This window comes from Notamacropus eugenii, chromosome 1 (genome assembly GCF_028372415.1).
Source record: "Notamacropus eugenii isolate mMacEug1 chromosome 1, mMacEug1.pri_v2, whole genome shotgun sequence".
NCBI classification, from domain to species: Eukaryota; Metazoa; Chordata; class Mammalia; order Diprotodontia; family Macropodidae; genus Notamacropus; species Notamacropus eugenii.
Window position 1 is genome coordinate 242544029 of NC_092872.1, and position 13317 is coordinate 242557345.

Sequence of the window (13317 nt, forward strand, 5' to 3'; positions counted from 1 at the left end):
TTTACTTGGTGATCCAGAGCAGATCATTAACGTTATGGGGCCCTAGGACACTGTCTTATCGATGGGTTCACAGTTTGCAACAGTAGAGGGAGTTTAACCCCTGAGAGTTCCCTACATGGATGAAATAAATCTGAACCCTCTCTCCTCTCCCACCCTGAAAGTAAAATGCTAAACTTAGATTGGACAGGTGGGTCTTTAAAGACACACACACAGAAAGAGAGAGAGAAGTTTATATGTTGTCTCCATTATAATGTGAGCTTCTTGAGGACAGGATCCATGGTTTTTTTCTGCCATTTTTGTATCCTTTGATATTTGCACAGTGCCTGGCACTTAATAAAAGCTTGAGAATTGATTAATTGATTGATCGAAAATCTTCCTGTAGGAGGGTAGCACTTGAGCAGAGTCTTGAAAAGGTATAAAAAGAATGTCTTTCAAGTTTGTCCAGTCAGTAGAGGTATGGAATTGGCAGATGGAATTAAGGAGAACAACAGTTTATCTGGTATGTAGAACAGGTGAATGGGAGTGATATGGACTGTCTGGAGAGTTTGGCTGGAGCCAAATTGTAAACGGTGAATAAACACTAAAATGTTTATAACGAAGAATACAGAATTCACCATATACATGATTCAGAGCTGATGGATTGGCAGGTCTTTTGCCTAAAGGGAGGATGTGAGAAACAGTGCACAGTGGTCATGCCTTGGAGTTAAGAGACCTTCCATAAGTTCTAGATGTTCAGAAAAAGGTCTTGAGAAATGGAGAAGTATTCTAGGGGAAGGCTGAGGTCCTTTGTCTTTGTTCTCTAAAATGTCCTGTTATGAAATCTCAGCTGAATTTTTTTGTTACATGATCATCCTTTTATTCTTTCCAGTTGATTCTGTCTCACTTTTCATGGCCCCTTTTTGAGATTTCTTCCCTTTTTCTTCCCCCCCTTCCCTCTCCTAATACCCTAATCCTTCCCCAAATCACCAAATCTAAGACTTGGAGGACCACCAGAGGTCATCTAATCTAACCCAAATCTGAATAATAATTCCTTCTACAACACATTGTGTGTGGGGGGGACGACACATGGTATTTCCCCAATTTCCTTGAAAGTCACAAAATGAAAGGGAACCTATGACCTCCTGAGGCAGCCTATTCTATTTAGGAAGTTCATTTTATGTATACACATACATACATAGGCATGTATGTAGATGTAGGTATATATATGTTTGTGACATATGTGCTACATGTGATATATGTGTATAGCATGCATGCATGTGCACATGTATGTATGTAGTATCTCATGCTAGGGCTCCAAAGGATACTGGCATGACAACTTTACTGGATAAAATAACTAAGAAATATACCACATTTTTGTACAGGCTCAAATCTGTTTTACACATTGTTTCAAATCAATTCAATTAAAAAAAATTATCTACCCACTATGCTCTGGGAATTCAGGGAGATATCAAGTTTTAGATATTCAGTCTTTATCCCAATGGAGCTCATTGTTTCTCAAATTCTTGGTAATTTTGGACCATGTTTTCCTGTTGGTGTTTGTTGGTGCGTGTCAATTTTCATTGCATGTTTTCTGCTTTTTCTATTCCATAATTTACATTTATTTGCATAATATTATACATCTATTGTTACTCTATAACCCTATTAGATGTGTTTCTATTAACTGTTTGCACTACTTCCTATTAGCTATGCATTATTTCCTATTAGCAAAGCAATTTTGTTGTTTTATATTTCCTTGCATATATATGTATGTCCCATGTTTATGTGCACCTGTGATATGTCCTGCATGTAATTTGGACATCTTCCTAGTTATTGAAGTAGGCTGTTAAGTGACATTTTACATTGTAACTTTATTACATGTTCTATTAAAATGAATTGTAAACAGGTAAGATGATTGCCTGTAACATTGAGATAACCCTCTTGGAGGGACCGAATGTTGATGGACATAATGATGCTTATGATGCCTATTTGCAGGTATTCAATTGTGCCTCAGGAATTTTGTAGGGTCTGCAAAATTTTCAGCGGATAGTGGAGGAATGGTGCAGGGCATGTAATGCATTATATCCCTGTGGGAACCAGAGGGGTTCTGAGGGCTGTTGCAGGGGAAATTGAGTCCAAAAGATGTGGAAAAGCAGGACTGCCTATGTGTGATCTTGAAACATAGATTAAGGCACATGAGAGGTAGAGAGTCAGTGATATCGTATGTGGCCTATCATTAGGCCCTTTCTCCTTCTTTCCATGCATTTCACCTTTGGGAAGGAATGTAACCCGACCTTTCCATATGTCTGGGAGTGGGGGGGTGGGGAAAGACAGAGACAGAGAGACAGAGAGAGAGAGAGAGAGTCAGAGAGAAAGAGGAGTGAGGAGAAAGATTGTGATGGGACAGGCAGCCATCACGGACCATTTGCTGTCTATATTTGCTACCAAAGCTAAAGTCAAGCCAGGATAGGGGCAGAGGTAGAGTGGGGCTATAGGGCTATCTCAGCCCCTGTGAAGCCTTTGGAAGAGCTATCCCAGCCCTTCCCCTCCTCCTCCACCCTGCTTTCCATGATTGATTGAATAGTCAACTTTGCTGGGCTCTAGACAGAAAAACTTAGTTTTTCCCATGATTTACCCTTTAGGAAGGGATTTGGGGTTGTTTCTCTAACTTGGGGTCTCATATTTCATTAGGTTCATACTTCCAGTTCCCCCATTATACTAATCCTAATTTGTCTGAACCAGTATTATTCTGGGCCCTACCCACTGCAAACTTGTGTTTGTAAAACTGGCCAGACTCGAGACACATTTGTCTGGGGAGGGGAGCAGGGAGGACAGTGGGGGAAAGTGTTTCATCACACATAAACCAAGTGGGGAGGGGAGGTGACTTCCAGGCCAATCTCACTAATTTGGATTTTGAACTAGTGACAAGTCTGAAAAAAAAATCGCATGCATTTAAAAAATAACCTTCAAGTACATAGAGTTATTCTGACTAACTGGAACAAAATATTGCCAAGTTGGAAGTGAAGCCCCCACCCCACCCAAAGGCAGCCCTAACGAATACATAAGAAGCATTTGTGATCTCTCTGTATAGGAATACTTCATGTGAACGAGTATTCAAAAAACAGTTTGTCCTCTTGCTTTGGCCTGACATTCCTCTGGTGGTTGTGTTTACATTATTATTTTTCTGGAAGGCAATTTTCCTGGCAAATACCTCTGCTTAAGAGGGCTCTGTCTTCATAGAAGGGGCACTGGGAAGGCTGTGGCCCAGACTGAGCTCACTGGGGCTCCTAAGGGTAGCCTCTGCTGTGTTAATGAGGTCTTACAGAAGTGCAGTGAGCTTTCCAAATGGGAATTCTGGCAGGAATGCGCCTGGAGTTGGGAGGGTCTGATGAGCAGAACCTAGAGGCGTGGGTTAGGCCTGGTTTATTTCTGAGCTAAGTTGAGGTTCTCTTTTGTTCCTCATCATGCACCCCCTTCCCTTCCCCACTCTTGCTTTGCTTCACCTTTGTTTCAAGTCAATCCAAACACCAGTGACCCTTTTGCAATCTCCCCTCTTCCTTCCCACTCCCTGCCTTACCCTCCCTCCCAGCTGATCTAAAGACCACAGAATCCCAGGATCCCAGAACAGAAATGGATTTCAGAGACCATCTAGTGCAACCTATGCCTAGATGAGGAATTCCACTACAGTATCCTGAAAAGTAATGATTTACCTCATGCTTAAAAGGCTCCACTGATATTACTTTTTGGTGGGATAACACTTCTTGGAATGATCTTTTCTCCATCAATTTATATCTTCCACTTGCCACTCCCACCCCCTATTCTAGTTCTTTCCAAGGCCAGAAAAGCAAGTTTCCTTCCGCTTAGACATGATGGTACATATGTCAATTTCTCCCCCAAGTTTTCTCTTGGATAAGCATCCGTGCTTCACTAACTCCTCCTACAGCAGGTCTCTAGACCTCTTATCACCTGGCTTGCCCTGCTCTGGAAATGCTCCAGATTGTAAATGTTTTTCCTAAAATGTTGTGCCTGGAATTGATCAGGATTTCCTATTCATTCTAGATCTGGGAAGAAGTCCCAGTAAATACAATAGCTCTGCGTGCAGCCAGAGGCCAGGGCTGTTGAAATTTATTGGATGGATAACATACGAATTTGGGGTATTGGAAAAAGAAAATTTGGGAAATGAGTGCTGATACTCTGGTATCAGCTGGGGTGTACTGTGCTGGTGAATGTTTAACAATCAGGTAGGTGGTGCAGTGGACAGAATGCCAGCCCTGGAGTCAGGAGGACCTGAATTCAAATCTGGCCTCAGACACTTACTAACTTTGCACTCTGCACAAGTCACTTAACCCTATTTGCCTCAGTTTCCTCATCTGTAAAATGAGTTGGAGATGGAAATGGCAAACCACTTCAGTGTCTTTGCCAAGAAAATCCCAAATGAAGTCAGGAGGAGTTGGATATGATTGAAATGACTGAACAACTCACACAACCTGCTATCATCAACATTTTCCCCATCACTTTCTTAAGAGTAAGTGACCAACTAAACAACAAATCAGCCTCCAGTTTGTAGTATTGGCTGATTTCTGAGGTGTAAGTGCTCACACTGAAAAATTTAACAACCAACTCTCTGGTACAAGTTGGCTCCAGAACGCCCCTGCTGGTGCTTTAGCTCCCCTCCTTGGAACTTTTAGCAGAACAGTGAGAAATAAAATACAGGAAGATACAATGAGAAGTGGGAAAGGGATGGAGGTGAGAGTTCCTAATCGGTCCCAAATCCAGTGTAGAGGGCCCTCAGAGTAATCAGTCCTAGTCAGTGAACAAGAATTTATTAAGTGCCTTCTATGTGCCAAGCACTAAGGAGACAAAGAAAGCCAAAAGATGGTCCCTGCCTGCTCCCGATGAGCTCGTAGTCTAACAGAGGAAACAACGTGCAAACAAGTGTCTACAAACAAGATATAAGTAGGATAAACTGGAAATAATCAGCAGAATGAAGGCACCAGCATTAAGGAGTATTGGAAAAGACTTTTTATAGAAGGTGGGATTTTATCTGGGACTTGAAGGAAACAGGGGAAGCCAGAAGGCAGAGACAGGGAGGGAGAGCATTCCAGACATGGGACACAGTCAATGAAAATGTCTGGAGGCTGGAGATGGTTCATTTTGTGAGGAACAGCAAAGAAGTCAGTTGATGAAATAGACGACCCCACACTGAAAGAGAGGAAGAATCCTACTTTGTCTACAACTATCCCTTGGCTTTATCAAATCTGTCTTTCATTACACTTATTTGTGTTCATCTTGTATCTACCTTCTCCTTCCCTCCCACTAATACATAAGTTCTTTGGGGACAAAGACTGTGCTATTTTTCATCATTGTATCCCCAAAGCATAGTATAGCTTAAACTTTACATATGCATATGTAATTAGTAGGCATTTAACACATCTTGTTGAATTGTATTAAATTGAGTTCCTGGTCATTTGTCCAGACTGATGAGTTTTCTTTGTAGAAATGAATAATATGTCAAGTATATCTGAAAAAAAAATCTGATACCCAAAATAATATAGGTAATCAACACAAATATGTAACTTACTCAGCAGGTAAGTGCCAACAGTAAGGCCAACAGATAAAGGCAAGTAATTTTATTTTTTTATTTCTCTATATTTTCTCTCAATTACATGTAAAATTTTTTAATATTAGTTTTTTAAAAGTTTGAGTTCCAAATTCTCTCCCTCCCATTTTACAGGCAAGCAATTTGATATTGATTATACAGGTGAAATTATGCAAACATATTTCCATATTAGCCATGTTGAAAAAGAAAATACAGACCAAAAAAAAATCCCCCCAAAATAAAGTTTTCAAAAAAGGATGTGTTGATCTGCATCTAGCCTCCATCAGTTCCTTCTCTAAAGGTGGATAATATTTTTCATCATGAGTTCTCTGAAATTTTCTTGGATCATTGTATTGCTGAGAATAGCTAAGTCAATGTTCTATTTCACTTTGCCTTAGTTCATGTAAGTCTTTCCAGTTTTTTTTCCCAGAGCATCTCACTCATCATTTCCATCATGATCATACGCCATAACTTGTTCAACCATTCCCCAGTTGATGGGCATCCCCTTGACTTCCAATTCTTTGCCACCACAAAAAGAACAATGAGTATTTTTCCAAAGAAAGGTCTTTTCGAGATCCAAACACTATAGTTCTATAAAAATTCAGCACAACTCAGGTTCAGAGGAATGCTGGAGTCATTACTTAATTTAAAAGCTTGGTTCAAATCCCCACTAATATATATCTTTATGCCAGACAATGCCAAACAGCACATCTATTAAAAGCACACCACATTTAATTAAAAGCAGAGAGCAAGACAAATAATAAGTCAGAAAACAAATGTTTTCTGAACCTATTAACAAATAGCTATTATCTTGTACCTTTAGAAAACCAGTCATCCTTTTCCCATTTAATTTCTCTATGTCTTCAACATAGGATACAGTCAATTTTGACTCATGGCACAGTGTTGAGACTTAGAATCTGAAGTCTCTTTTGCCTACTCACATCCCCTTTGGTGTCAGTGCACAAGCTAGTCAGAGTACTAACTTTCAGGGACTGACTCCTGAAGCCTTTACTTGCTCCATTCCTGCAACTGTCAGCGAGAGCCAGATGGAAAGCTGGAGTCCCAGATGCCATGTCCAGGTCTGAGCCATTATCTTTCTGCAAAACTACCAGTTTTCATCCCTGGGGTTCTTGCCTTGGCCCATTTCTCCTCTGCTGGTTTTTATCATCTAATGAGAGTAACAATATGGATAGAGACCTGAAATCCTAGCAGCAACTGGCAAGCTTCATGATTGGCTGAAAGAGAGCTCAATTCAAAATGCCCATGCAGGTGAAATTCAAATCATCATGGAAGGAAGGAGTGTTCTTAGGAGACAGAATGTATGCTATAGGAAAGTCTAGCGCTTCAAGTCTAAAGAAAATGAGTCAAGCTAGTCCTAGGAAAATCTAGATAAGGTGGTGATACATTGAAAAGAGAACTGAGTTTGGAGTCACAGCGTTTTAGTCTTCAAATTGTCAATTATACTTTACCCTGTGAAAGTCACATCATCTCACTGAGCCATGGTTTCCTTATTTGTCAAATAAAGGGGGCTGGATTAGATGACTCCCAATATCCTTTTCCAGCTAAGGATTTACAAACATGATCTCAATTGATCCCCATGACAATCCTTCAAGGGAGGTGCTACTATTATCCCCATTTTGCAGATTAGAAAACTGAAGCAGGAAGAGATTAAGTCACTTATGCATAGGGTTCCACAACTAGTAAGTGTTCAAAATAAGATTTGAACGTAGGTCTTCATGACTCCAGATTCATCAACATGAAATTAGGTAAGGGAGTTGACATCCCTAGGAAACTAACATAGTTCAGCCAGGCCTAAGGTCTAGAGCCTAGGGCTAGTTACTCCATGGCTCTTATGTATTTAAAAGCATTCAAAATCAGCTATCTGATTTTTTTTCCCTTATTTTCCACTCTGTATCTCAAATCTCTTCACTTCTTGTTTTATTCCACTTGAGGTGGCCAGGTCATAGGTTTTGAGAAGAGACATTAGATGTCATCTAATCCAATGTTCTTATTTTATATATGAGGAAATGGAGGCCTAGAGAGGTAAAATACTTTTCCTAAGGTCACACTAAGGTAGTAATGTGTAGAAAGCCCAGCATTCCCCCTAGTTGTTCAGTAGGGTTTTATGACCCAGTTCTTATATTGGTTGAATTGCAGGAAGGTGGTTTGCTGGTGCCCTAGCTGGGTAGTAAGGGAGGAGTGGAATTCCAGAAGGCATAGGGTTAGGCAAATGGCAGAAGGTGAGAAATTGAGAAATCCTCTGATTTTGTAATTCAGCTGGAGAAAGCCATTCTTGGCCTTTCAGGGGGCATTTATTCTGTCCTCACCTTTTCCCCCCATCCCAGTCCTCCATGCCAAGTCCTCATTCTGGAGAGCCTTTATTTGACAAGTTACTTTCCAGAGAAGAAGGAGGAAAGAGTGAATGTCTCCTAAGGGGAATTGTGATGGTGTATGGGTGCCTAGAGAAGCTGTGACCCCAAAGGGGAAACATTCCATTGAGTTGGTCAGAATGCTAAGTACTATGCAAGGTTAAAAGGATTGTACATAATACTTTTGGACAAGATGGTCTGTCCCCTGGACCCTCAAATCACCTCTTGTAAGAGCTTACTTTGCCTAGCTTAGATATATAATCATAGAAATGATGATGATGATGATGATGATGATGATGATGATGATGATGATGATGATAAATTCAGTGGCCTCCTGAATAAAATGTTGGGCCCAGAATCAGAAAGACATAAATTCACACATGACCGCTAACACCAGTTGTGTGACCTTGGGCAAATCACTTAACTTCTTTTTGCTTCATTTTCTTCAACTATAAAATAGAGATTAAAACAGCACCTAACCTCCCACAATTGTTGGGAGGACCAAATGAAATCATATTTGTGAAGGACTTTGGACCGTGGCTGGCACATAGTAGGTTTACAGCAAATATTGGCTCCCTCCTCTTGGTGACTTGTTCCTCTGATATCACCATCTTCAAGTGGCATGTGTAAGGTTAACTTTGTGTATGTTATGTGGCATAGAGGAGAGAGTTCTGGACTTGGAGACAGGAAGACCTTGATTCTTGATCTTGATTCCTTGATACCTTCTAGCTGTGTGACTCTGGACAAGGAATTTCATGGGGTGCCCTGCACCTCACTTTCCTTTTGTACCATGGAGATTTTGTTGCCTATAGTACCTCTAGTATAGTTGTTGTGAGGCTAAATGAAACAAGAAAGGACTTTTCAATCTTTGAAATGCAACATAAATGTCCATTATTATTATTCAGTTGCTAGAAATGTCCCCTTTTCTTTTAGGGACCTGAATATCTCAACTATGTCCTTAACAAGAGAATACCTAACTGATGTGTTCCTGAATCCACAGGGTAAGAAAAAGCTTTCCAAATTTTCTCTCCCTACCACTCCCAACCAGATTGATGGAAACCAATCTTTACTTGCTTGGCAGCTCAAACCCTTGAAGACACACCTGTATGTCTCCTCTTGTATGACATGTTTTACAGCTCCCAGTTGAAAATTCATCTTCTTCTTGTTCCCCCCAATTTGGATGCAACATGATATAATGCAAAGAGTCTTGCACTTGGAGGCAGGAGATTAATTCTGGCTCTTTTTGTAGCCTTGGACAAATGAGAGGTTTCCTGCCAATTGAGAAGTGGAGGAATATGGGTGTAGAATGGTACATACCTAAAGGCAGTCAATATGCCTGTTGATTTTGCTTAATTGTTTTTCTTTGTTAGGAGGAAAGGCTCATTTGGTGGTAGTCATATATTATTGGGGTATGATTGTTATGTAAAAAAGGCATAAATAAAACGTTTGAAAAAAATGAGGGTATTAGACCAAATGATCTCTAAAGTTTCTTCCAACTCAAAATTCTGTAATTCTATGGTCTAAGGTTTCTTCCATTCCTAACATTATACTTTCTAATGCACTCTGGCTCTTCCTTCACCCTCTCATTCCTCCTATCTAATTCTCTTGCTCTTCTTTCTGGTGCTAGGGGCTCCTGAAGAGACAAAGGAGTCAAAGATGGTGGTTCAAAGGCCCTCATGGCATGTTGATTGGTGCATGAAATGGCTGTAAGGTAGGTTTGGGGAGCTGACAATGAGGAGTCTCCCTGCTCGCAGACTTCTTCAGTCTCTTGTGCTTTATAGAAAGTCTGGGAAGCGAGTGCATGCATGATACCTTCCAATCCCTTGTACCAGGATCTCTCAATAGAGTCTGTTTCTGTCTAGGGTTGCAGCTGTTGCTGTTACCCTGTGTTCCCTGAAGAGTTAAGTCCAGGTGGAATGTGCTGACTGACAGGTTGGCTTAGGGACTACATTCCAATCATACTGTCACCCAGGCCCCCCCAGGCCTTGCCTGCCATGACCTGTGTTTCTCAGGCTCTACTGCTTAAGGCTGAGATTCTTTGGAAGGAGGATTAACTCCACTCGCAGCAGGAGTTGCTCCCTGGGTTCTGGCTCCAAACAACATTCTCAGCTTCTTATCAGGGAAGTTTCACTGGCTGGGGATATATGAGGTAGCTAACAAAGGCATGAAGCATGGTGTGCCCTCTTGGGGATGTCATGGATGGTATCTTGCCCTTCCTTGGAAATTGTCATCACCACTGATTCCTAAGTCTTTACAGGATTAGTAAAGATAAAACCTTTATTAGACACTTCAGTCCTCTAAAGATGTATTATTTGATCCACAGGATACTTCTGACACTGATGTTGACCAAAATTCATCTTTAACTTGGGAGATGGTCTTTAAGAATGGATGTGGTTGGAAAATTCAGCACCTAAGATCAAACCTGGTGATAAGCAACACTAGCCCCATATGACATCCAGTCAGCCAGCCTAAGGGCCTGGGGCCAATACTCAGGAGTCTTTATTAGTATATCAAGTCTGCACTTTCCTTCCACATTTGTTTGAAGTCTTTTCATATCCGTCATCAGCTAAACCTGATATATCATGGCATCTTTTACTGCATTTAGAACATTGTAGGTCCTTAGTCAACTTGGAGGCTGAGACATAAGGTTCCCATGTATCCTATCTTTCTCACCTGGGAGAATTGGTACCATAGGGAATAGAAGCATCAGGAAAGATGGATTGAACTTTGGAGAAAGAAAAAGGATGGAGAGACAAAAATGATGGTTAGTGTATGACCAGTCGATATTTTGCCTTTTAGATACTCTCCTGAGAAGAGCCTTGAATAGTGAATTACATGAGGGAATAAGCCAAGGAGAGGAAGGTACCATAAGAGCCAAGTAATCAGGGCCTGGAATAGCAAGTGATGAATGAAGAAGAATCATTCTAGATCCAGCCAGAATTGCTCATAAGACTTAGTCATTACCATCTATTCCCCTCTGTGTAGGTGAAATGTGGAAGTGGTTTGACCCTCAGTGCCTGAACTATATTTCTCTAAACTCTTGAGTTCTAGCTTTACTGCAGGAAAAAAGGCTGCCTGTTCTAAGGGGAAATTTGGGGGTTGGGTCCATGGTGAGTACTTGATACGCTAATTTAATTATTTTCTGCTATTATAATTAAAGAACTCTACTCACTATGCTATGCTTTTGTGGAAAATTTCCATTGAAATATAGCAAGGATTGAACAAGCAGCACAGTTTTCCTAATAAGGACACCCAAAACCAGGAATCTAATGAGAGAAATTCACTTGTAGCCTAATGATACGAGTGTTAACAACCACAAAAGAGTATAAAAGGAGAAGAGAAGTAGTCGGCTCTTTGAGAGACAGAAAGACCGATGTTATCCCAGGGTGTACAACTCCTGGGGATGAGGGTTGCTTTGAGAGCACCTGGTCCTTATTTCTGAACAGGTTCAGGCAACTGGTCAACAGTGTCCTGAGTGGTTAAATAAATTTTACTGAACTGAATTCTTTCTGTCTCTTTTCCCTCTCTAATACAAACTTTGACTCCTGGTTTACATCCCCAACCAATATCCCTTTTCTTGGAGCAGAAAACTGGATTGAGGTAGTGGCATATTTTGGTTTTGGCACCAAACTATAATCATTAATGTTCCTTTCCAAGCATGTAAATTGACCCTGTGAGAACTCATTCTCAGCATTGTATAGTAGAACGAGTACTTGATTTTGGGTAAGAGGACTAAATTTCAATCCTGACTTTACTATTTGCTGTGTGAGTCTGGTTAAGTGACTTATGCTTTCTCCCTATTCCTAACTACCTCTTCAGTTTCTAGCTGCACTCTGTACAAAGCCTCTGAGGTAGGTGAATGTCTCAATTTCCTCACCTGTAAAACGAGGAGATTGGACCAAATTTATGATTCTTTTATCATAAATAAGTGGCTACTTTAGATATTAATAATAGTTTAGTTTTCTGTGATGTTCTGAGGTTCACAAAATGCTTTCCTCACCTTGCCAGATAGGTAATACAAGTATTAGCCTGTTCATTTTACGTATGGGCTCATAGAGCTTAAGCAACTTAGCCAGAGTCACACAGTTAGTAAGCAGTGGGGTCAGGATTTTTGTTCCCAGAATAAAGGATAATGTTTCAAGAATCTGAACCTCTTGGTATGAAACATTCCTGTCTCCTTCGTATGGATACCTAGACAATGTCAGTATTGAAAATCTTTGCCGAGATTGTCCTAGTTATTTGCTCTGTGATCTTGATGGGGTTGAGTGTGGGCACTACCCTTTTTGAGCCTTTCTAGCTGATAGAAAGGTAATACCATGATGGAAAGAACCCTTATTTAGAGACTAGAGGAGCTGAGTACAAATCCCTGCTTCACCTATGTGGCCATCAGCAAATAATTTATTCTCTTTTGGACTCAGTTTCCTCATTCGCAATGAAAAAGTCTCTTTTTGGCTCAAAATCTGTGAGTAATAGTGGTTTAAGCCCCAGGAACTTGTTATAGTAGGCGAGCCCTCTGGATATTTGCCCAGAGTTCTGTCCTGGCCAGATTACATGGAGATCAACAGAGTAGAAAATCTTGTTTTATTCATTTTAAATCATCAGTAATCTTCACTCAGCATTGTGGCCAAAATAATAAAAAAAAACTTTAAAAACCAACAACCAACATGACAAAGTTTTTGGGGAAAGTTAAGTATAAAAATAAGACCTAGAGTCTCTTGAGTCATCCAGTTTGTTCCATGAGACCAGGTTCCCCTTCTTTCCTATCCAGGGTCCACTGGGTCTATGGGGGTTTGAACTGGGCTCATGGGGCCCAGAAAGAGCCAGACCATGTTTGGGTGCGGTGATAGCCATGACTCCTGAGCAGGTCAAGATCTAAGAGAAGAAAGGCAAATATATCAATCAGCAGTCATGGAACAGATTTCTACCACTTCCTCTCATTTTGTTTGACTTCCTCCACCCTCCAGCTGCAATACGGCCCTCCCTAAAGGGTGAGGAACTGTCCTGTTCCCCTCTCCACCCCACTTCCCAACTCCAGGGCCAGGAATGTCTGGATGCATTCACTAATCATTATACATAATTCTACCTTGGAATTTAGCTTGTAAAGAGGGTTTTAATCACTTCCCACCATGGATGATATAAGCTTCTTAGTATGGCATTCAAGGCCCTCTCCAAGAAGTCCTCAACTTATCCTTCTTACACATATATCTTTCCCCTCCCCCATCTTGACTATGCTTCCTTCCTGTCCAAATGGTTGTTCACAAAATTCTCCTGCTCCTCCTCCTCTCCCAGTCTGTAACTCAGATCCCACTTTCTTCAAGACTTCTCCCTCATCCACCCCACTCTTCATATCAGTCTGGCCTTGCATGGTAGAAG

General features: G+C 40.9%; 1 protein-coding gene across 1 annotated transcript in view; it reads right to left on the reverse strand.

Annotated features, from left to right (window-relative positions):
• Positions 1–12508: 12508 nt before the first annotated feature.
• LOXL1 (lysyl oxidase like 1) overlaps positions 12509–13317 on the reverse strand; it is a 47086-nt gene continuing 46277 nt past the window's right edge. The window contains exon 7 of the mRNA XM_072628397.1: positions 12509–12816. Within this exon, the coding sequence (XP_072484498.1) occupies positions 12810–12816 (7 nt within the window). The 3' untranslated portion in view covers positions 12509–12809. The remainder of the gene's footprint in view (positions 12817–13317) is intronic.